Genomic DNA, 24751 nt, shown 5'->3' on the forward strand with positions numbered 1-24751 from the left:
GAACGAGATTTCTACATTCCTCTTCCCTACAAGTACCTCCAAAACCCTAGCCATTAGTCACCCATCGCTTACCCACAATTAAATATTAATTTAATGTATGCTAAATTAAATATTTTTTCTCAAATGACTACACTAACATTTATTATTTCAAAATACACATAAAAGTATGCTAAGTTACAAACATTTGATTAGGAAAGTTCTATTTACTTTTCAATAAGATATGACTAGCATTTGGAGGACGAACTATAAAGGGATAAACCATAACGAAAAAATTGGTTGGAACGCACGGTCGAACGCCAAATTTAAATCCTAGTCGCACTCATGGCAAGGCAAGGCTTAAAAATAAGCACATAACCCATTTCCTATAAAAGAGTCTTTTACATTCGCCTATATATTTGTATCTAATTAGCAATGCTATGCTACGGTATTAATCTTCAATTTTTTTAATCTGAAACAGGCGGTTTCAAGAGAAAGCTAAGGTATAATTCCATTCGTACAGGAAACCATATAAAAGGCAAATCTTCTGTAAGGTTTCTTGGCAATAAGGAGCCCAACAAATAACAATACTTTGTAAGTTTAAGTTGATTTAGAGACCCATTTGGGATTTTTACTGATGACAATTTTTATTAGTGAATTTGATTTTGGTGGGCTTGTTGAAATCGATATTATGAATAATGGTTGGTAAATGAAACTCACTTACAATGCCCCAATGTTCACTTGGTCTAAATAACAGTTTTTCAAGTGTTTGAAGTCTTTATAAAGAACCGTAAAGGGATGAATATTTTTTTGGTGGTAAGACACCCTAGCAATATGTATAACATTCTTGCTTCCAATCCCAGATGGTTAGCCCACACTTATTTTAGCAGAGCGGGTTGCCCAAGTTTAAAATTAGGTTGGTTGGAAATTTTTTGAGAAGAAATTCCCAAACTAGGCGTCACCAAATTTATCCACCAAGGCGTAGGCATTGGTCGTCTGTAGCTGTTCAAAACTGGTAGCCTGGGGTTTTCCCAAATTCAAAATTAGGTTGGTATTGAGAAGGTATCCTTGATTTTATCCAGGAAGGTATAGGTACAGATCACCTGTGGCCGGTGAAAGTGGTAACCTAGGGTTTGCTCTAGTTATAGGACTTACTCAAGTCCCGTGAACAGTAAAATCTTAATATGTTAATCTCTTCCTGAGGATTTCAGTAGTAACAGGAGGAATTATAAACGTTTTCATAACCCTGCACTCAGTTTGTGTGGTGCGCCTATCTTGGGATGCAAACAAAATAAAAAATTTTTTTTTTTTGGGTGCCTTAGCTGACCTAGCATGGAGGGATGTAACCGTTGGATAAAAAGGTGACATTGATCTAAAAGTTGAAATTGAAGGAGGAGGGAGGATTGAAGAAGAGATGCGAAATCAATTGAAAATAAAGGAAGAAGATTGTGAAAGGTTAGAGTCTGAGATTGTTTCTTTGAGAAAGAAAGTACGTAAGACATCCTCCAAGTTGAACAAGAGCCTCAAGTTTGATAAGTCATAAGAGTACTGAGATTTTGGATGATATATTAAATGAACAAAGGTCACAATTCAATAAGACAAGACTTGGTTTTAAAGAAAATCAAATTGCCAATAAAGAAGACTCTAATAATGTACCAAAGAAGCCAAATAAAGAACAACCAAAGAGGTATGTTGAAGCCCTAAAAAAGTCCTATCAAAAGTAAAAGCAAGAAGAAGGAGGATCAGGATCCAAATAAGATCAATATTCTTCCAAAAGTTAACAAGAAGTTCAGAAAGTCCTTCACAGCAAGACAATGACATATGATGAGGTTCCAAGGTTTCTTTTATGGTTATTGTTATTCATGTAATCACCTTGGTCATAAAGCAAGAGATTGTGGGACTCGTACAAGAGATTTTGGTTAGAACAAATATAGTAGTCCTTATGGGTTTTCACGAAGGAACTATAATTATTTGGTTTCATTGATAGATTATAATGTCATATGCTACAAATGCAACAATTGTGGGCATAAAGCAAGATTTGGTAGTTGTCTTATAGAACCTAGACAAAACAAGAAGGATACCGTGAACAAACAAAAGGGAAAGTTTACAAAAGTATGGAGAAAGAAACAAGAGCAAGATAAAGAGAAGAATGAGAAACATGAATGTAGGGGGAGCTAATCATTGCAATATCTTACGAGCTTTGTAGAAAAGACAATTCAAAGATAGATCAATCGATGCATATTATATATAAATGTAATAAGTATCTCACTATCATTGATTCAGAAAGGGGGAAGAGTTCTTGGAAAAAGGAAAAAGATGTTATTGATGTCAAGAGGAAATATTAGAAAAAGAGGGAGATTCTTTGTGAGAGTATTGGGCATTTCTTTGCCATTGATGTCAAAGGGGGAGAGTTAGAAAGTGAGAGAAACAGAGGCAGGGGAGCATTGTATTCATGCTACATTCACAGATGGTTTGATTGCAAGGTCGACATCAATGACAAAGGCGGGGATTGTTGGAAATATTGTCATTGATGTCAAAGGGGCATGGACAAGTTTATCATTGATGTCAAGTATACATTAGTTGTCCAAGATTGTTGTCATTAATATTGAAGGAAATTGTCAATGAAGGATAAGGGCCAAAGGCCACTAATCGATACATATATTTATTTGTTTTAGATTGGCCAAGAATAACATGAGTGAAAGATTAAAGATGAGCGGATGATTAAAGTTGAATGATATTAATCTTCATGTGAGCAGCAATTATATTGCCATTTTATAGAGCAGTTGTAAATGAGTATAAAGGCATAGTTTGTCATTTAAGAAGGGCAGCAATGATCACCTTTGTTAATAAGATTAATATATGCAGCAATCATTATTATTTTAAGACATGTTGGCCAAATTCCTTTGAAGCCCTTGTACAATATAATACATATTGTTGGTCGACTCATTTGAAGATTACATAAATACCTATTGCTTGGCTGACCACACACATGGAATATGAACTTAATTATATATGGCCGATGACTTTTGAAGTTGGCACCCAACTTGCAAGGGTATTTTAAATGAAAGAGATATTTTTCCTTGCCGACTTGGTTGATCCCTTTTGGAGGGGTACATCATTTGGTGAAGGGGTACATTGTAAGATATAAATAGAAGATGCTAAGAAGGTTTTCAAACAAGCAATCAATTGAATACTATATTGAGTAAGATCAGAGTTAGAGCAGTCTTAGAGTAGAGAAATATGAAGAGTATTTCAGATTTATTTTGAAGCATATTGGAGCAAGTTTATGAGACATACTTGAGTGATTATGACTAGATTTATGGAGGATTTGTGAGTAGATTCATGAAGAAGTTATGAGAAGACTGTGAGCAGATTTATAAGATTATATAAGGCAGATCAATATACAGTAGTTTATGCAAATTTATAAGAGGAATATATAGTAGATTTGTAAAGAAAACAATATAAAGAAGCGATCAATGGCAGATTTGTAAAGAAGAGTATATGCAATATTTAAAAGAGGAGTCTATGGCAGAAATATATTTGAAAGCATCACATTCAGATTTGTGGAGGAATGTATTGCATCATTATCAAGTAGATTTGTGAAGAAGAGCATTTGTATGATAACCATTGGTTCATCTACAAGCAGATTTGTGAAGGAAAGTATGTCTACTTTCAGATTTTGTGAAGACAATATCATCCATTGAAGATTTTGGAAGTTGGTTCTTCCTAAAGGAGCGATTGGTGTCTCTCGCTAAGTTGGTGCTTAGCTATGGGGGTTGGTACCTTCAGTAGGTTGGTGTTTATGAATTGAGGGGATTGGTGTCTCTTGTGGGTTGGTGCCTATGAAGTTTTTAAGATATATTTGTTGAAATGTGGTGACTGATCAGCAAAGTATTGTACACTCAGCACGTATCCTCGCCAGGGTCCGGGGCCGGACCGGGCCGGGCAGGGTTTCGGGGGTGGCAGCCCTCGAGAAAAGCGGGGGTTCGGGGGCGGGAGCCCCTAAGAAATTTGTTTTTGCCGTTTTTCGTTGATGAAAACCGACATTGTAATAAAACCCTAAAAAGGCTGACTTTGTTTGTTGCCCTAAAAATGCATGTTATAAGCGGCTGGGATGCTTAAGGCATTGTAAGGTTGATGTACTGTTTTTGCTGGATAATAAGAAAGATTGGACGACTGTGTATGGTGGACGTAACCCATTTTGGGTGAACCACGTTAAATCTTTGTGTTATTCGTGTCCTGTTTTATTTCTTTATCTTTTGTATTTAAATCTGCATATAATTGTTAGTTCATATTTGCTTCGGATCTGCTTGAAACCCTAACAATATTTATATAAGAAAATATTTTGTTGTGGTTTTTTCCCGCAAAGATTTCCATGTAAATCATGTGATTGTCGTGTTCCTTATTGCTATGGATGATTAGGTTTTTGAAATATTTTAGTTGTAGTTATTTAAGTTTTGAAAAATTAAAAGTTTGTTGTTATACAGATTTCCCCCCCTCTTAGTATAAGTGTGTGTGTTTCTTCAGTCTATAGGGAGTGATGATAATAGGCTTGACTCCCTCTTCCAATTCTATCACATGCTCAATCCCTATTTCAAGAGGCCTTGTAGGTGGTATACCACTAAAAACCTTGCTATTCTTGGTCAACAATGGTTACACGTTTGGATGCTATTCTCTTTTTTCTTCTTGGGAAATGGTAGGCATAGTGACACATTGGGCTGCCCACTCAACTTTCCCACGGTGAAGCGTTTTCTCCATCCTCTTGCACATGACAACACGAGGTCCTCCATTTGACATTCCTCTCATTACAACCTTCTTCCCATTTGCTTGGAATTTCAACTCCATTGTTTGCAAATTCAGGGTGATCTCCCCTAAAGAACAGAGTATAAGAAACTATTAATGTTCAATGACAAAATTTATTAGATTTACACGATCTTGTTTACCGTTTGTTTTAGAGCAGCAGTATTTGAACCCATGACCTCCACCACCCCAAGATGGCATGCTACCAAACTGCGCCATACTCCGTTATAATGACCAACATTGCTTTTCTCTATTTAATGTCAATTTGGACATTGAATAGAGAAAATACTGTTCTTTAAATATTTGCATTGACAATTTTGGGAAAATAGTCTAATATAGTAACTAAGCAATACCAAGCCACCATGGTGAAATTGGTAGACATGTTGCTCTTAGAAAGCAGTGCTAGAGCATCTCGGTTCAAATCCGAGTGGCGACATTCTTGTTGATAAGATACTATGGGTTCAATCCCTTCCATATAAAATCCATAAAGATTACTTATATCCACACACACACACACACACATACACATATATATGCATTGGTGTCTCCATTGCTCATCACATAAAAATCATCTTTGACTTCATATTTGCCCAATTGTAGGATTTATCTTGAGCATGAAAGAGTAAACTAAGTAGCAATCATGACTTTGAAACCTTCAAAATCTTCTATCTTAAGGTTGCTTCGTGCTACAACTCCTTCAAATGAAGTTGTGTATAGCACTTGTATCAATGAGAGCAACAATTTGTTGCCCACACAACACTCACAAACCCTAAAAGTGTCATTATTTTGATAACTCGAAAGTTGGGCAAAAGTGCCTTCATTTTCCCTTTCTTTTTTAGGTTCTTCTGTTGCTTATTCCTCTTCATTTTATTCCAAATCAGCTTGCTGTTTTGAATTTTATGATTTAGATTCATTAGTTGAATAAACCTCTAGCTTGGGGCCCACAACTCCTTACATGTAAAGCACAAGTTTCCCCTCCTTAGCTCATTTTGAGATCACCATCTTTTCTTGAAGGGAAAATTTTGGATTGAGTTGTCTCCTTGTGAAAATGCTTCTTATCTTTTTTGTGTTGAAAGGTCCTATTATCAGTGAAGCTTGCACCCTTACTAAAGCTGTGAACTTCAGCTGCCTATTGAAACATGGGAACACTTCAAGGTTGTGGGTAACCTAAAACTGAAGTGAACCTCCAGAGTAAACTGGTTCTTTTTGAAATCTTCACTTAAACTAACAATTTCTTCAGATAAAAGAGTGAAGAGGAGGACATATAAAACTAAAATCTAACCCTAAGGTGATACACCAAAATGAATACTTGAAAACCTGGACAAACTGATTAACACACGAAAATAACCAGTAATAAAAGAAACCTTGCACAACTCAGAAAATTCATAACCTCTGCATCAACACTTCATAAGAAGGCTATAAAAACAATAATCTCAATAGGAGAAAAGATGTTTTCTCACAACCTGAGGTTACTCTTACAATTGGCACAACCTATGACCTGCAACTAATTAGAAAAAACTCATGCATAAAGGTGCTAACAACAACACAATCACAAGGATAAAAGACATCACTTGAAATTGCATTAACACCAAGCACACAAAAACAAGAAATCTGAGGAGGCAAAATATTGTATTACTGTCAAAAAGGTGTTACAATGCTGTCAAATTCTCTGAGACTGAGTTACAAACTCCTTCCTTTCTTCATAGAGAACTCAGAAAATTATAGTCTGCTAGAAGCAAAAGGTAAGAAGCCCTAAAATAGTGAAGTCCTGTAGTATATTTGCTTTTTCAAAAGGCAGATAATGAATAAAATAATCCACCTCCTCTTGGGCGAGTAGAACCAAAAAAACCCCTTTTGAAGACCTAAAACAGGTCTGAAAGGGAACATACTTTGTTTACCACATACAGGTAAACGATTAAATGCAGAAAGTAAATGTACAGAACATAATGGAAATATATTAAATAACCAGTCTTTGTATTAATTCAACAGTCCGTGTACATCAAGTGCTTATAACATTACATCAGACACAACTATCATGATCATACTAAGAAGGAACGGTATGCAATATATAATACTCGAAGGGGTGCGACCAACCGTCACGTCCAACTGCCCTTCGGGACGACTAACTAACTGACTGCCGTAACTCATTATTACCGATGACAACATAAACATAATATGACAACATAATGATTATTCCTGACAACATCATCCCCCCCAAGAAAAGAAGTCGTCTCCGGACGACTTAGTACAAAATAGAGATGACATTAAACAAAACCAAGGTAGAGAACTACAGAAACTGCTATCGCTAGTCGAGCGTGGAACTCATACACCTGCTGCGTCCTCGCCTGAAAACCCTTTTCTGCTACCATCCGATGCTCAAGTGCGGATTTCACCATTAGTGCTTCCTTTGACATCACAGTCCTCCTGTGCCTAAACCAAACTTGTCTGCAAAACACGCTTTTCGGTCTCAACCTCCACCAACTGCTACTCAAATGATACTGTCTCCCTAGCCAATTTGTCCTCGATAGCCACCCGCGCTTCCCTCTTGGCATCCGACTCCTGGGTACGCTGAGCTAAGTCTCACGCTACTCCTGCCTCCAACTTGGTGGTCAGCTCCTCCCGAGCCCTCTGTGCATCCACCAAGGCAACCTCACGTCCAGTCGAGACATACTCCGAGTGCCGCAAAGCGTACCATGCATGCCTGGAAGTGGCGAAAACCTTTTGGCACAAAGGCTATGAGACACCTCAAATCCTCCATCACACTCCCCAAAGGTTGATAATTGAACTGAATAACTCCCTGGTGCCGTATGAATTCGCGTGCCTACAATGCCTTCCCTCAGACTCTGTTTGTTCGCAACCTCCAAATCCGTCTCCCTCTTCTGCTTATGGCTTCCCTGCCAATGCTTAGCTTCAGGCTTCTTTCTCACAGTACGAAACAACCCATTACTTATCGTGACTTCTCTGATGCCTTCGCCCAACTCAAAAAGTGTATTGTAGCTCAAAAATAAACTGGGGGTTTGGGGCAGAGCCCCAGCGGGGTCGAGGGGCAGCACCCCTCGCGGGGTCCTGGGGTAGCGCCCCAAGTGCGCTCCCTGTCGCAGTACAGGGTGGGGTCGAGGGGTAGCGCCCCTGTCGCCAACACCAATTTACAACCCTCAGAACCACACGAAAGTCCATGGCGCGCATCATTTCTGTGATATTTTAAGATGTCAAAACCCTTCTTCTCCACTTTAATATTTTCAGCATCCTAGCTCTAGATGTCATTGAATGATTTTTCAATTTGGTCGTCGTTTTTCTTTTTTTAAATTCCACTGTAATGTCCCCGATGGCACCTCGGCCATACAACCTCCCCGTATGGTCAACAACAACACTGACACCTCCAAGCGTACGACCACCTTCCTGTGCGGTCAACACCCCTCCACCGTACGGCTATGTGTTTGTTTGTGCGATGACTTTATGTCTATGGCGCCTTTATTCCTTGCGGCTGCAGTGGTTCCACCGTCGGTGTTGCCATCATACAGTGGTCCCACCGTCGGTGTTGCCACTGCACGGTGGTTCCACTATCGGTGTTCCCACCACAAGGTGGTCCCACCGTCGGTGTTGCCACTGCATGGTGGTTCCACCGTGGTTTTCTTTTTCCGTTTTTTTTTTCTAAGTTTCCAGATTTGGCTCGGGTTTCGTGCCTCTGGGATCGCCCTTTCTTGGTTTGCCTCACCCAAGAGTCTTCCGCTTTGGTCCCGTGCCTCTCGAGTCGCCTGCCCGGCCTCTCAGGTCCCCTTCCATCCTATCAGGTTCCCCTCCGGACTCTCGGGTGTCCTTCCGGCCTCTCGGGTCCCCTGTGCGCTTCTCGTGGTAGGGTTTCAATTTGGACCCGTTGGTGGCAAGTCTATTTTCAATGGCCATCCGAAGACCTGGAACCACAAATTCTACAGGGACCACGGTCTCCTTCCCGTACATAAGAAGAAGAAGAATAATAAAGATTTTGAAGGCTGTGACCTTCCACACATGGTTCCAATTGTTGTCGACATGAATGATCTTCGGATTATCTACGTCACCGAGGTTTGAGGCGTCTCCCTTCCAATATTCTCTGTATTCTGGCAGGTACACCTCCTCTGTTACTTGCTCTGGTTCCTCTACTTCAAGCCTGTAGCTCTGTAACATTTCGTAATCCTCCATCTGCCAGTGGAAGAGCCTGTTCAATGATCCTGTCTCATCCTTGGAGCACTCTCCTAGTTTGAGAATCCCTTGAGGATAGCCCCGAGAATTCCCATCTCTACTACAGCAGGATGCTGACCACTATTTAAGGCCAACAACATTGGGTCAGTCGAGGGCAAAGAAACGAAACTCGGACTCGGCTCGGACTCGGCAAGGCTAAATCGGACTCGGACTCGGGACTCGGCGCCAGACTCGGCTCCAGACTCGGCTGGACTCGGGAAAGTGAAAAACTCAAAAAATTTAGAGATTTTTTAAGATTTAAAACTTGTTTCATGCACCCTTTATTGAATAAGACACAATAACATCATCAAACTTGGCTCATTTCATTACATAATACATACACAAGTATACATCTATGATCTATCACATAAGCATAAACGCAAATTGTAGCTGAAGGAAATAACAAACATAGATATATAAATATTGTCAAATGTATACAATATTACAAAACTCATGGAATAAAAAATCCATGTCATCATATGATCATCATCAAATGTTCCATACAAATAACAAAGGTAAATACATCTACAAGCCTATGGCGCAGAGGAGTCTGCACCCTCCGGCCCCGACGTCGGCTCCGATGAAGGCCCCGCCCGCCTACGAAGGCGTCTAAGGTAGGTCATAGATGATTGGGCAGCCATAGCCGCTCCTCGTGACACCACGCCATGCTCACCAACATCAGGAACATCTGTGTCACTGTCACCATCTCTGTCACTATCACCATCTGCCTCTGAATCTCCTCTCTCTGCTCGTGCTCTCTGCTCCTCCTCTGCCATGGCTACAGCCTCAGCCTCTATATCTACCTGGTCGATCCAATCAGTGTCATCATCACTAAAGACAGCCATAGGATCTGTCTCAATGGCCCACTCTGCCTCAGGATCAACCTCATCTAGAATGATAGGAGAGATGTCAGCTAATGCATTCTTTCTCATTCTCAGGCGGAGGTTATAGTGAACAAAGATAAGATCATTCATCTTCTCCACGGATAATCTATTGCGCCTCTTGGAGTGTATGTGCTCAAACATACTCCAATTGCGCTCACAACCAGATGCACTGCATGGTTGGCTCAAGATGCGAATGGCCAACTTCTGAAGATTTGGTGTCGTTGGGCCAAAAAAGTTCCACCAATTATCTGAGTTTGAAATGAGAAAAATAAATAAAATCAGTCTCTCATAAACTCATTTAACAATATACAATAAAACTAAAATTAAGCCTTACAATTTATTTTTACCTGGCATCATAGTTGTCCTACTTTCTTTGGCGATAGGACGAGAAAAGGTCTCCCCTTGTGCATTTGAGAACAACTGTAGCTCTCGCATAAGATCTGTCTGAGTACAACCAACAGGTGCCATCTTGTCCATGACTGAGTATAGCCCATCAAGGACCTCCGCATCAGCCCTGAAAGTAGGGCTAAAATGGAATGCCGGATTCAAATAATAGGCTGCTGCATGGATGGGCCTATGAAGCTGATGATGCCATCTCTTATCAATGATCTGCCAAATGGGACCATACTTGCTCTCATCTCCTGCATAGATAGATTTGATGCCCTCTTTCGCCCTATCCATGCCCTCATATATGTAGCCCATTGCGGGCTTTTCTCCATCCGCAACTCGCAACAAAACCACCAAGGGCTTAACAAACTGTAAAATTGAAAATATTGTGTAATTTAAAACATGAGCAAATAAGAGAATATGATGAATAAGTTATAAAACAAAAAGTTAAATAAAAATTGTAGGATTTATAAAAAAATTACCTTCACTATCTCATCACAAGGGCTCCAAAAGCCTCGCTCATCAAAAATGCAGTCTGCCATATCTTTTCCTGCTGGGGTGGCAGCATAGGATGAGGAAGACCACTCCTCACCAACAATCATACGTCTCAAGGCCATCTTACAACGAAGCATGGACTGCAATGTGATGAAGTTTGTGGCAAATCTTGTGATTCCTGGACGAGCTAACTCCTTATGCTCTGTGTATTGTCTCATAAGAGCCAACACCCATGAATGATTATATACAAATTTGCACACATTTCTTGCCTTTTCTACACATGTCTTGACCCATGGAAGTTTTCCAATATCCTCTAACATGAGGTCAATGCAATGGGCGGCACATGGAGTCCAAACTATAGATGGGTGCCTCTCCATCAATAGTCTGCCTGCAACAACATAATTTGTTGCATTGTAATTAATGAGGTTACAAAATAGAAATTAATTTGCAAACAAAATTAGTTTGCAATCAAAAGTTTACCTGCAGCAACATAATTTGGTGCATTGTCAGTCACCACCTGTATCACGTTCTCTTCACCCACCTCATTAATCACCTCCTCTATCTGCTCACATAGGTAGGTGGCATTCTTGCAATGGGCGGAGGCATCAATAGACTTGATGAAAACGGTGCCCCCTGAAATAAAAAAATAAAGCAAGATCAATGATCATTCAATAAATCATTAAATGAAAAATAAAAAATTAATGCCTAAATGAAACTAAAATTAATCAATCACCTGCGGAAGAAACAAGAAAATTAAGGAGAGTTCTATTTCTCCTGTCTGTCCAACCATCAGTCATGATGGTGCAACCTTTAGTGCTCCATATTTGGCGTTGATCACCCAATTCTTTCTTCACATCATTCACCAATTCAGTCAAAATGGGTCCGCTCAAATCAAACTCAGAAGGGGCTTTGAACCCGGCCCCACAAATGGTAAGGGCATCAACCATTTCTTGCCAATAAGGTGACCTGTCACAAATAATTTTAATGAGATAAGTATGTACTATGTACTATGTATAATGAACTATATACAACAAAAATTAATACGAACAATCAAATTATAAAAATTAAAACAATCAAACATAAAACATTTACCTGGCTGTGAAGAATGGAATACTGCCATAGATCCAAAATCTGCCAACTGCCATTTTAGCAGCATCATGGACCTCCTTGTTCCAACCCATGCTCTCAAGTGACTGTTGGGACCCAGGAGTAGTGCGAGGTGCAAAAAAGGTATCCAACCTAGATTTACGAATCCTAGGTCCAATGCTAACATTCCCACTACCACTGCCAGTGCTAGGAACATGAGAAGGGGCAGAGGCACTGGCACTAGCACTGGCACTTATAGAAGCAGAACCGGAAGCATGAGTAGTAGCAAAATGAGTGGGACGATATGAAGGTAAGGAAGAAGGCCCTCCAACACAACCTAATTGTGTCCCTGTTCCTAAAGGTGCATGTCTCCCAATGACTGTGAGATCCTCTTTTTCTTTCCTTTTCCTTTCAATTTCTTCAACCATTACATAGCAATCACGTACGGCCTCAATGACTGCTTTTGTGCATGGGTCGGCATCATGCCCACGCACACCAGCAATATGGTATTTCAATCTATATATGCCTCCATGGAATATTGTTTTGCAAAATATACACTTTGTTTGCCCTTTTCTTTGCCCTGGAAAATCCTCATGATATTTCCAAGCAGGGTCCTTTCTAATGGGAGGTCTAGAAGAGGACATTGTATGATTGTTTTGTGAAACTTGAGGCAAATAAGAATGTGAAGGTTGCTGCAATAAAACATTACAAATGCAAAAATAAATTAAGACATTCATTCTATGTTGTGCATTCATAATTTCATTCTCATTGAACATTTTTTTCAAAAAAGCTAAAGTAGGGTAACTAGGGTTTGCAATTTTATTTTTTTTAAATTGTAGGGTTTGTCAAAGACTCAAACCCTACTTTAAAAAAAAAAAAATTACAAACCCTGGGCCTACATAGTAACATAGAAAAGATTTTGGAATAAAATGTAAAACTTTCAAAAAAAAAAGAATAGAAAAATGAATTTTTGCATATAAGAAACAAAAAAATCTCAAAAAAACAATGTTACCAACTTACCTCTTAGAACTCTTGAAGAAAATTGAAGAAATTGAAGAAATCTTCCTTGCTGGTTTTTCTTCAATGCACCCTTGTTATTCTTTTTATCTCACTTTACTCCTCCTATTTTTGCAAATGAATGAAATGAAAGTCACTTTTAGGTATAAAACAAAAAAAACACAAAAAAAAAGAGTCAAAAAAACCATTTTAAATTGTTTTTTTTTTAACTTTTCTTTCCCATCGCTGCCGGCCGAGTCCCAGGCACGGGACTCGGCCAAACTCGCCAAACTCGCCAAACTCGGCGAGTCTGGCGAGTCTGGCGAGTTTGGCCGAGTCCGAGTCCGAGTCCCCAGGACTCGGCGAGGGTGACTCGCACTCGGACTCGCCGAGTCTTGGCGATTTTAGGCGATTTTCGTTTCTCTGGTCGAGGGGCTGACCAGAACTTCCGCCCGTGTGGCACGCAAAGGTGCCTGCACAGTGGTTTGTATGGAACTAAAAATGGCGGTTCTTAACTGTGGCATTGTTTCTAGAAGGTCCTTTACCCTTATAGGTACTTCCATCTGCAGTACTTGCCCAATGATGTTATTTTCAGCTTTCGTACGGGATGATGTACTCACCACCTCGATGTTCCGTCGTTCGGCCGTCATCTCACGTTCAATATTGGCCTTTGCGTCTCATAATCTCTCCTCCGTACAGGGGTCGGGATAAGTGGCCTTTTTCGTCTGAGCGCGGGTGATCGCCAGTACTTCTTTCTCACCAGTCTTCTCAGCCTTCTCAATGTTGAGGAGATTAACCCCTGCCTTTGGGCAATTTGCGTCCTCATGGTCGCCTGGCCCACACCATCGGTAGAGGTGCTGAGGGGTGGCTTCCTTCGTGCAATCACGGGCGAAGTGGCCCCACTGATTACAAGCCCTACATTGGATCATTGGCCAACCCTTGGCATCATACTGGATACGGCTTCCGTTATTGTTATTGTTGTTATTCCTTCCGTCGTCGCGTCTGTTGTCCCGGTAACCTCCAGATGATGCCGTTGTGTTGGTTTGCTGGGTCGTACCCGCTGCTGCGGATGTTGTGACCTGCTCAGTGAGCAACACTTGGCTCATTTGCGTACTTCGGGTTTTCATGTTGTATGGGCATTCCTTGATGGAGTGTCCCATCACTTGGCAAATCTCACAAAAGGCCTTCTTCGGGCAGGTGCCTTTTGTGTGGCCTTCTTTTTTACAATCAGTGCACCACACCTCTTCATTTTTACTCGTGCTTCCTTTCATGTTCTTAAATTCCTTCAACATTCGGTGCATATCCTTTTGAAGAGCTTGCTCCTTCTTACTTGATGATTCATCATTGTTGCTTTCTCCCGAGGACTCCTCTTCTGCAGAGGACTTGTCCTTTTTCTTCCGCGATGTTTTGCCTTCACTTTCCAAATCCATCGCGCGGTTGTATGCGTCATCGTATGAGGTGGGCGGTACAATTTTCATCTTTCTCCTCAGGGATGACCGCAAGCCTTCCACGAACCATCTTTTCTTTAACCCTTCTGGCGGCTGGTTCTCCATCTTCCCCAGTAACTCCTTTAACCGTCGGCTGTATGTTCGCACTGTCTCGTGCTTTCCCCGTTTTGTGCTTAATATCTCCACCACGGTTTCATTATCATCTCGAAGGAGTCGAAACTCCTTCTCGAAAGCTTTTTGTAGGTCATCCCATGTTCCCACCTCTGTTTTATCCACATCACAGTACCAATCAATGGCTACTCCTCTCAGGGTGGCAGGGAACTGCACCACCCAATCCGCTTTGTCAACTACCCCGTTGGCTGACCATATTGTCTCACATGTACGACAGTGCCGTACAGGGTCATCGTTGCCATCTTCGTTGAATTTAGGCAACTTCTGTTTGCTCGCCATTGATGGGGGTCGTCTTCCTGGAGGTGGCTGTGGCTGTGTCTGTGTGTCGCTCCCTCCGGTGCCAGTGGTGTGTCCTGCGTGGGTGACTGGAGGTACGGTGTTTTGCCTGCTGTGTGTGGCACCTACAACCGTACGGTTGTCCTCCCCTCCGTTCTCACCCGCACCCACTCCTGGCTCCCTTTGGTAATCCTCACTTCGTGGCGTAAGGGATAAGTTTCTAAACTGATTCCTCCGTAATCTTGTTTCCTCCAGAAACTCTTCGTGGCTTCTCACCCTACGGTGTTCCGACGACGCGTAGAAATTTCCCTTGGCTTCTGCACCCTCCGTGACACCTCCTTGGTTCCCTTCGGGCCACCCTTCGGCAGGTCGTCCTTCGGCAAGTTGCCTCAACCTCCGTCTACGTTCTACTTGCTATTCCAGAATCAAGGCCCTCTGCATGGCCTCCCACTCATCCGTTTCTGCTTTCTTATTTCTATCTTTATTTAATAGGTTGGGCATTAATTTTCCATTATTCACAACACATAAACCAGAACACGCCTTTACTAATTCATTTCGTCAATACAACTCATGTCAATATTATGACACCTTTATTTGAATATAGAATGTTCCTTTATCCCTATGGGATTCAGGGTTCAATTCCTTCCTGGCCTCGCACCATCCCGCTCCGCTTCTTGACGGCTACTTTCTTCATACTGTTGAAGGATTTGTTGGTGTCGCTCTTCCTGGGCAATCTCCTCCAGACGAGCTTGTTGTGCCAACGATGCTTGTGCAAGCAACCGGGGAAGGTGGTTCATCAACCGATTTACTGTCGGGCTAACCTCCAACGCTGTCCACACGACACTTGGTGGGATTTCTGCCTCCGTGGCCTCTCGTCGGACGTAGGTCTCGATGGCTACCTAGAGCAGAATTGAAAATTCCCTCATTGCAGTGTCTTCTCCATTGTAGAGCTCTGTTTGCGTGTCGTCGACCTCTGGGTTTATCTCACCAATGGGTAGGCCCATCGTGTTCGTGCGCCATGTGTGTCTTCCCGAGTATGTCTAGGCAACAGCGCCAAATGTTTACCACATACGGGTAAACGATTAAATGCAGAAAGTAAATGCATAGAACATAATGGAAATATATTAAATAACCAGTCTTTGTATTAATTCAATAGTCCATGTACATCAAGTGCTTATAACATTACATCAGACACAACTATCATGATCATACTAAGAAGGAACGGTATGCAATATATAATACCCGAAGGGGTGCGACCAACCGTCACGTCCAACTGCCCTTCGGGACGACTAACTAATTGATTGCCGTAACTCATTATTACCGACGACAACATAAACATAGTATGACAACATAACATAATGATTATTCTCGGCAACATACTTGAGTAAAAGTCAAGCCAGCTCGTGCTGCTACCATAAAAGCTCTTAAATGCATCATAAATGGCCCCAAAATATCTTCTGACAGGCCTGCAAGCCTTCCTTAATGCAAAAAATATCTTTGCCTTGCCTATTAAATGAAAATAAATCTCATAAAGTGATTTTAAAATTCACCACTTAATTAAACCTTTGTTTAATTTCATTTTTACACGTAAAGTCAAAATTACGTGAAAATAATAAAGTTATTTATTAAAGTGATTAATCCACTTAACAATTAATTTTATTATTTTCTTTATAACATTTCATAAATGCAATAAGAAAATATATACTTTTATTACTTTCATTTAAATGTTTTGACTTTCAATGTAAATATTAAATAAAACAAAGTGTTAAGTAATGAATTTAAATCATTTTAATCAAAATTTATCTTATTTAATAAACCCATGCTTTTAAAAAAAACATATTTATTAAGTGACTTATTTTATCACTTAATAAATATATACATCACTTAAAACATACATTATTAAGTGATAAAATAAGTCACTTAATAAACATGGGAAAATAAAGAAATTTTAACCCCCTTGCATTTTCACGTGGCATAGCAAGGAAGGAGATAAAATAAAGACAAAGGCAAAAAATGCCTTAGATATTTCGATGCATTTTTCTTTCTTTTAGGGAAAGAAACACTAAAGTCCTTCACTTCATTTTCATCCATGTTCTTCTCCTCTCAACATTCGATATTTTCTTCTTTTCCTGCTGCCCCCATGAAGCTAGGGTTTGAGGAAGAATGAAGGGCATTCGTGGCGATATTCTGCACACTCTTTGTCACTGGGCATGATTGAACTGCTAGCAGCCAAAATTGCGAACTTCTTTGCATCCTTTTGGCACCCGAGATTCCCACCTTCTGCTGTGGCGTGAAGCTAGGCTCTCTTGCTGCTGGCGTGATTTTCTCTGGCTGCCATGGGGGAGTTTGTAGGTCTTTATGAAGCTTTATGGCAACGATTAGCAGATTTCTTCTCTTTTTTTTTGTGGTATTTGAAGTGCAGAAATCCGCCATTCTATATGCTGTCATAGGTAAAGCTCTTTTCTGTGATTTTATCCCTCTATGCATTACACGAACTGTTTCCTACTTGCACATTTTTTTGTCTTATAGTAAACTGGCATGATTTGTTCGTTTCTCTTGCTGCTAGGCGCGATTTTCTGAGTGCTGGGTGCCGTCATGAGAGCTTCTCCTCTTTGGATCTTTTATTTCCTCGAATTTCTGGAAAACAATAAATATTTTCAGATGCATATTCCCCTTTGCAATCTTTTCAGGTTCATTAAACATTTCTATGTTCTGGTACATAGTGCTTGATGTCTTTTGAAAACTGGAAAGATTGACGTCCCTCTTGCGTTTTCTCATGCTTTTTTTCTTATTTCATAGCATTGGCTGCTATCAATCTGTTCACTGAGCATTTGGCCTTTCAGACTGTCAGTTTTGTGGTGACTGTCATCTTTGTATCTATGGCTTATATTGTTCATCACATGTATGCGTTTCTTCACTTTTTGAGACTGTCTTTTGCCTGCATGAAAATATCCTTAACAGTGACCCTGAAAAATACCAATACCACCACTTGGCTGTGCATGCTTACTCTCTACCTTGAGCATGTCACTAGGTGTCTCCAACATCCAATTTATTCTAGACTTCTTGTATTGGTCTTTTGGTGAGCTGGTCATGAACTTGTTGAGGGACTGTCATTGTGATCTTGTTAAGGGACTGCCCCTGCTTTGGGTTATGGATGTTCTCATGATTTGCTGTCATAACTCTTTTGTGTTTATGGCTGCCTATATGTATTGCTGCACTTTCTTATTTCATAGCATTGTCTACTATCATCCTTTGAAAGCTTCACTGCTCTTGAATCTTTTGACTTGTAGAAAGGGATATGCGCTATATCTTCATACTTTGGTTTCCTTATGATATTGTGAAAGGGGACTGTAATAATGCTTAATGTACTATCATTCATGGCTGTTTATGAACTTCTCACTGTGGTTGAACACTGTGGACTTGCAAACTGAAGGTTTCATTTCTTCATACCTTGTCTTGAAAACTTCATGTCTTGAAGATACTGCCCTTTTGACTGCATTGCTTTCTGCTGCAACTGACATGTCTATTACACTTAGCGGAAACCGAAATATAACCAGTACAGACTCTAATCACCATGGCTCTTTAAGTACTTGTTTGATTTTGCCAATCATTACTCCTTACTGTAATTGCCTATGGCTGCATCACGTTGTTCTCTATTGGTAAAGTGCTGCCCTGAGGATTTATCATTGGTGTATAAGACTCTTTAACGCATTCTCAAACCTTGATGCCTATCTCTGTTCACAGACTATTGTATTACTTTTTAGTTGTATGACCCGATCTTCATCTCATATGAACTATCATTTGAATGCATTGTCTTTTGCTGCACAATCCTTTTATAATAATAATCACCGTATTCTGCTAAGGTACCTGCACTTATCCTTAACAGCATGCCGGGCTCAACCCTTGTGGGAGCCACATTTAAACCCACATGCTGAAAATGAACATAATCAGATCTGTAGCTGCACATGAAGCAAAGATGTTAGAAACTATATGCCTATGTATGATGATTTCCTTGATTTCCTCTGATTTGATATTTCCCCTTCTGAGATTCTTCTGTGATGCTGATTATATGCACTTGATGCATGTAAGAACTACATATACATGCATGTGTTAGTATAAATGTTAGGAATGTAATCAGCCATTGTTTAGAACAAAATGTTCTAACTCATTGTATATTTTATTCTTTTGCAGATACTAGAAGGCAGACACAGACAAGGACAGAGCAGCAATATAAAGACAACATCAAGGCTACTCCAACCGTACCAGTCATTCAGGCAATATGATTGGTTCCACTCTCAACATGCTCTCTTTTCTTTTATACTCATGTATACATGCCTATGTATTTCTTTCTTGCACCAGTTGTGTATAGCTAGTCTCACGACTCTTTGTGTGAGATGCATGTGTTTGAATATCAATAAAAATACTTCTTTTTTTAGATGAGATGTCTCTCTCCTTTGCTGTTACGAACTAGAAGCATTGAAATGTAATCTTTAGTTCACTCTTCCTTAATGCACTTGGAATGCAATATAGCAGAAGTAATATGTATCTTTGTTCCATTTTGTAAAAACAAGCATAACCTAACCTATTTTTCAGTTAGAAGCGAAAAATAGGTAACAGGTCTTAGGTTGATATTTACTCCGGGAACAACAAACTCCATGTTTCTTGCTTTCTTGATTGCATCTTGTAGTGTTGGCAGGTCAAAAGCTTTCACCCACCCATGAGAAGCTTAATTAGTCCTTCAATGAACAACACAACAAGTCTTCTCTTTGAAATATTTTGCACCATTATAGAAAGACTTTAAAATTCAGTAATGTAGGCATCAACTGTCCTATGCTACCCCAGTTATGCAGACATTTTGGGTCTTTGTCAAATCTTTCAACGAGTTTATGTAATGTCCCCACTTTGAAATAAAATTGAATAGTAAATAATAATAATAAAAATTAAAATTCAAAAGAATAAAAATAAAATTTAAATTAAAATGTAAAAGAATATAATTAAATATAATTAAAATTTGATTAAGTTAATGAATGTCAAAAGACATGGAATGAAAAGTTGTGACTCCCTCAAACATGAGATATAAAAGGGAGAAGAGAACCTCATTTGGGAGGGGAATGATTTTGGGAATCAGAAGTGCAGATCTGATTAAGTAAGAAGTGCAGATCTGAGTTCGAAAAGTTGTGTCCCTTTCATAGGGCAGAAATAATAAAGAGTTGCACTCTTTCAAAAGGGTCCTAATGGTGAAAGGGTGTCTCTTACCAAAGGGCATGCATGATGTGACCTCTCCCTCACATTGAGAGATAGAAAGGAAAAGAATTAAAAGCATCCAAGGAATCACCATCGATTAGATCAGATCAGAACTATTATTAAGTTACAGGCAGTAGCATCTTGTCCTTGGTGGCATGCAAGGGGACATTAACATTACACGCCCATTGTTAAATTAGAGGAAGCTAACAAAAATAAGCTCTATCTTCTAAACTATTCATAGCATTGAGTTAAATATTAAGAAAAAATGTCTACTGAACTGATGAAATATATATATATATATATATATATATATATATATGTATTACAATTCTCACTTTAAGTTGGAATTGCTGCTTCTGGACTAAATTAAGGTAAATTCCAAATGGGGACATTACAATGGTATTAGAGCATCTTTCCTGCCATCTTGTGAAATATACTAAATGGAAACCCAAGGAAGGAGAAAACCTTTGCAAGAAAACAAGATACGATGAAGGAAATCTTAAATTCCTTCAACCAAGAGAGGACGAGACAACAAACAAATGGAGTTTTGTGAAAGAACAGATTTAGTGATCACAAATACATACACCTAACTAGCTCCAACAGCAATGAGTAAGAAAGGAAGAGAGAAAACTTGTCTTAAATTACACAACTATAAATGTATAAGTAATCCATGATGAATTTAGTGAGCAAACTGCCATGATAGTAATATAAGGTAGTACAAAGAGGGATAACGGTGATGAGGTCCTCCTCTAGGTAGCCCACCTCATGGTAGTTGACCGATGGTCCCATGAGGCCAAGGGAGTGTAAGATGGAGTCCACCGCTCTTGGACATAGGGAAGGACATTTAGGACACCCTATTGTATCTTTCCAAACTCTATCATAATTGATTATTGACAAAGGGATAAGGATGGAAGTGATGAAGGGGAACAGTGATAGGATACCTCACTAGGTACCCCTCCTCATGGTAGTTGATCGATGGTCCCATGAGGCCAAGAAGGCTCTGGCTTTCACTCTGTTCTTGGGCCTAGGGTAGAGGGTCTCTTGGACACATCATCATTCCTCTTACTCCCACCCTCCTATGATTGAGCTCCTATAGGGAGTTGGACCAGACCCTGGTTAGGTTAATTTATGCTTAATTATCTTTCTTTAGAGATTTATATTATTAGTTCCAATGGTTTCCTAACATATTGCAGGATTTCAAACAAGGATTGACAACAAGTGTATTTGTTTGTATACTCTGTGCTTGCATATAGTCCGTAATCATGTATGCTCTGTGTTTGATTCATACTTGATATATGAATAGCTAGAAAGATATAATATACATTTGAGGTCTTGGATGTGTGTCATGTTTCTAATCCTCATTTAACTACATAAAAAGCTATTGCTTGAGTACAAGCAAATTTGGGAAGGGCATACTGTAATGTCCCCACTTTGAAATAAAATTTAATAGTAAATAATAATAATAAAAATTAAAATTCAAAAGAATAAAATAAAAATAAAAATAAAAATGTAAAAGAATATAATTAAATATAATTAAAATTTGATTAAGTTAATGAATAGTCAAAAGAAATGGAATGAAAAGTTGTGACTCCCTCAAACATGAGATATAAAAGGGAGAAGAGAACCTCATTTGGGAGGGAGATGATTTTGGGAATCAGAAGTGCAGATCTGAGTGTGAAAAGTTGTGTCCCTTTCATAGGGCAGAAATAATAAAGAGTTGCACTCTTTCAAAAGGGTCCTAATGGTGAAATGGTGTCTCTTACCAAAGGGCATGCATGATGAAGAGGTGTGACCTCTCTCTCAAATTGAGAGATACAAAGGAAAAGAATCAAAAGCATCCAAGGAATCACCATCGATTTGATCAGATCAGAACTGTTATTAAGTTACAGGCAGTAGCATCTTGTTCTTGGTGGCATGGAAGGGGACATTACACCCCCATTGTCAAATCAGAGGAAGCTAACTAAGATAAGCTCTATCTTCTAAACTATTCATAGCATTATGAGTTAAATATTAAGAAAAATGTCTTCCGAATTGATGAAATTATGTATAAATGTATTACAATTCTCACTTTAATTTGGAATTGCTGCTTTAGGACTAAATTAAGGGAAATCCCAAATGGGGACATTATAGTTTATTGTAAAACTTATCATAGGTGGTAATGAGACGGCAGCCTTGGGTTATTAACCCATGGTACCACCATTAATGAGCTGCTCCATCCAGGTTAAGGTGGCAAATTTAATCGCTTCTTCTTGCATTGACTTCAAAGACAAATAGTTGTCCAACTTTTGGACCCATGCATGAGAACTACTTGTCACTTCCATCAAAATGAGAAAGCATTGCCTTTCCCAACTGTTGTGATGTCTTCACACATCGCCCCATTGCAAATGGGACCCCACTTTTTTTTGCTTTGTGGCATTGGTGTTTTAGCTTAGTTTTTTAGCTTGGCAATAATTTAGTGCCTTTTAGCCTTGGGTTATTATTCTTAGGTCTGATAATGGGGGGGAGTTTTGTTCTACTGCTTTCTCCACTTTCTATGATACATATGGCATAAAACGTCAGTTAACCACACCATACACTCCTCAGCAGAACGACGTTGTAGAACGTCGTAATTGCACCGTTACAGAAATGGCTAGGTCTATGTTGGAACACAAAAATGTTCCTAAGAAGTACTGGGTAGAAGCAGTGTTTACTGCAGTCTATCTCCTTAATAGCTCTCCCACTCATGCTGTTAAAGGGAAGACTCCTGAGGAAGCCTGGACTGGTCGCAAACCCAGGATCAGCCATCTAAAAGTTTTTGGCTCTCTTGCATATGTTTGGATTCCAGATGCCAAGCGCTCTAAGTTGGATTCCAAGAGTCAGAAGCTCATGTTTATAGATACAATGACAACCATAAGGCCTACCGACTGATTGATGTAGACACTGATTGTCTCATCTTCAGTCGCGATGTTGTCTTTGATGAAGATCGAGGACCATTTCAACTTTCCTTGTCTGAGCAAAATTATGAGGTTCCGCCTTTGAAGGCTTCTGATTTAGGTGTTTGTCTTCCATTTGGTTCCCCTGATGGGAGGGATGATGCAAATTTTGTATTTGATGATGCACTACCTGAATTTCCTCCGGATGATGCTAATCTTCCACTTGTTCCTGATCCTCTTCCACCTCCAGTTCCACTTATTCCTCCTCCATCTGATGTTGGCACATCTACTGTCCGACCTAAGTGGTGGGCTAAGACCATCAGTGATCTTCGTCTTGATGAGCTCATTGAGGGTAGATCTTCTAGAAATAAGGGCAGGCAATAACATACAACTAACTTTGCTCTCATGGCCAACATTCATAGTATTTATGAGCCTCAGACTTATACTGAAGCAAAAGGGATTCCAGAGTGGGAACAGGCAATGGACGCAGAATACCAGAGCCTTCTGAAGAACAACACCTGGGTTCTCTTTGATCTTCCTCTAGGGAAGAAACCCATTAGTTGCAAATGGGTGTATAAGGTCAAGCATCATGCAAATGGTACCTTGGATAAGTACAAGGCCAAATTAGTTGTTGGAGGATTCACACAGCGGGAGGGCATTGATTATGAGGAGACATTTTCTCTTATTGCCATGATGAGTACCATTCGTCTTCTTCTCACTATTGCAGCTCAGTTTGGATGGAAAGTCCATCAGATGGATGTTAAGAGTGCCTTCCTCAATGGTCAGTTGTAGGAAGAAGTCTACATGATGCAGCCTCTCGGTTTCAAGGCTGCCGGCAAAGAACATCAAGTATGTAGACTTGTTAAAGCACTCTATGGGCTTAAACAAGCTCCTCAAGCGTGGTACATTAAGATTGATTAGTACTTGGTTGCTCATGGTTTTCAATGTTGCCCTTCTGATAGTAATCTGTATATCAAACACTCTGGTGATGATATTCTCTTTCTTGTTGTCTATGTGGATGACTTGATCATTACTGGCAGTTCAGTACATTTGATTGCAGAAATCAAACTGGATCTGTGCAAGGATTTTGATATGACAGTTTTGGGGCTTCTCCATTATTGTTTAGGTGTTGAGGTTTGGCAGACTGATGGTAGCATTTTTATTTCTTAGTCTAAGTATGCTTGGAACTTGCTTGACAGGTTTCGAATGCAGGATTGCAAACCTACTTCCACACCTATGGAGACTGGCTTGAAGTTGTCAGCCAAGTCTGATTCTCATCCTATAGATGAAACTCAATTCAGGCAACTAGTGGGCAGTCTCATCTATCTTACTGCTACTAGACCTTATCTCAGTTTTGCAGTGAGTTACATTTCACGCTTCATGACAGCCCCCAAGGCTGATCATTGGGTAGCAGCGAAGCGTGTGCTACGTTATGTGAAAGGCACCTCTGATTATGGACTTCTTTACACTAGGAGTCATGATCCTAGACTCAGTGGGCTCATAGATTCAGATTAGGCAGGCTCGGTTGATGACAGGAAATCAACCTTTGGATATGTGTTCAATTTGGGATCCGGTGAAGTCACTTGGACTAGTAAGAAGCAGCAGGCAGTGGCTCTCTCCTCGACAGAAGCAGAATATCGGGGAGCAATTAAGGCAGCTTGTGAGGCAGTTTGGCTTTGCCGGATGCTTGTAGATATGCAAATATCTCAAGCAGGTCTGACTCCCTTGTTCTCTGACAATTAGGGAGTTCTCAAACTTGCCAAGAATCTAGTCTTCCATGAAAGAACCAAACATGTAGAGCTTCATTGCCATTACATTCGACAATTGGTTGAAGATGGATCCATTTAGTTGCTGTATGTTC

General features: G+C 40.0%; 2 protein-coding genes across 5 annotated transcripts in view; one reads left to right on the forward strand and one right to left on the reverse strand.

The window, feature by feature from the left end:
* The first annotated feature begins 306 nt into the window (after positions 1 to 306).
* LOC131069599 (uncharacterized) overlaps positions 307 to 24751 on the forward strand; it is an 81865-nt gene continuing 57420 nt past the window's right edge. Inside the window, exons 1-3 of one of the 4 annotated variants that reach the window (XM_058005121.2) lie at positions 307 to 329; positions 458 to 479; positions 18926 to 19008. In XM_058005121.2, the coding sequence (XP_057861104.1) occupies positions 322 to 329; positions 458 to 479; positions 18926 to 19008 (113 nt within the window). In that variant the 5' untranslated portion in view covers positions 307 to 321. Of the gene's footprint in view, positions 330 to 391; positions 571 to 852; positions 1024 to 18925; positions 19021 to 24751 lie in introns of those variants that run through there. The other 3 variants (XM_058005122.2, XM_058005124.2, XM_058005125.2) reach the window with 3 other exon arrangements.
* On the reverse strand, positions 9392 to 11479 carry LOC131874677 (uncharacterized). The gene is made up of 4 exons (XM_059218579.1): positions 11238 to 11479; positions 10745 to 11145; positions 10223 to 10631; positions 9392 to 10123 (listed from the first exon to the last, which is right to left on the reverse strand). Exons 2-4 carry the CDS (start codon positions 11132 to 11134, stop codon positions 9525 to 9527), a joined length of 1398 nt encoding a protein of 465 aa, XP_059074562.1. The 5' UTR covers positions 11135 to 11145; positions 11238 to 11479; the 3' UTR covers positions 9392 to 9524.

Source organism: Cryptomeria japonica, chromosome 3, assembly GCF_030272615.1.
Source record: "Cryptomeria japonica chromosome 3, Sugi_1.0, whole genome shotgun sequence".
NCBI lineage: Eukaryota > Viridiplantae > Streptophyta > Pinopsida > Cupressales > Cupressaceae > Cryptomeria > Cryptomeria japonica.

What these genes read in the sequence shown, in the direction of transcription:
- LOC131874677 (XM_059218579.1), bottom strand. Translation starts at nt 11,134, where the DNA reads ATGGAGAGGCACCCATCTATAGTTTGGACTCCATGTGCCGCCCATTGC. An exon ending in CTTGTGATGAGATAGTGAAG is followed by an intron (nt 10,632 to 10,744) that starts GTAATTTTTTTA and finishes TCAATTTTACAG; the next exon opens with TTTGTTAAGCCCTTGGTGGT. An exon ending in TAGGACAACTATGATGCCAG is followed by an intron (nt 10,124 to 10,222) that starts GTAAAAATAAAT and finishes TTTCAAACTCAG; the next exon opens with ATAATTGGTGGAACTTTTTT.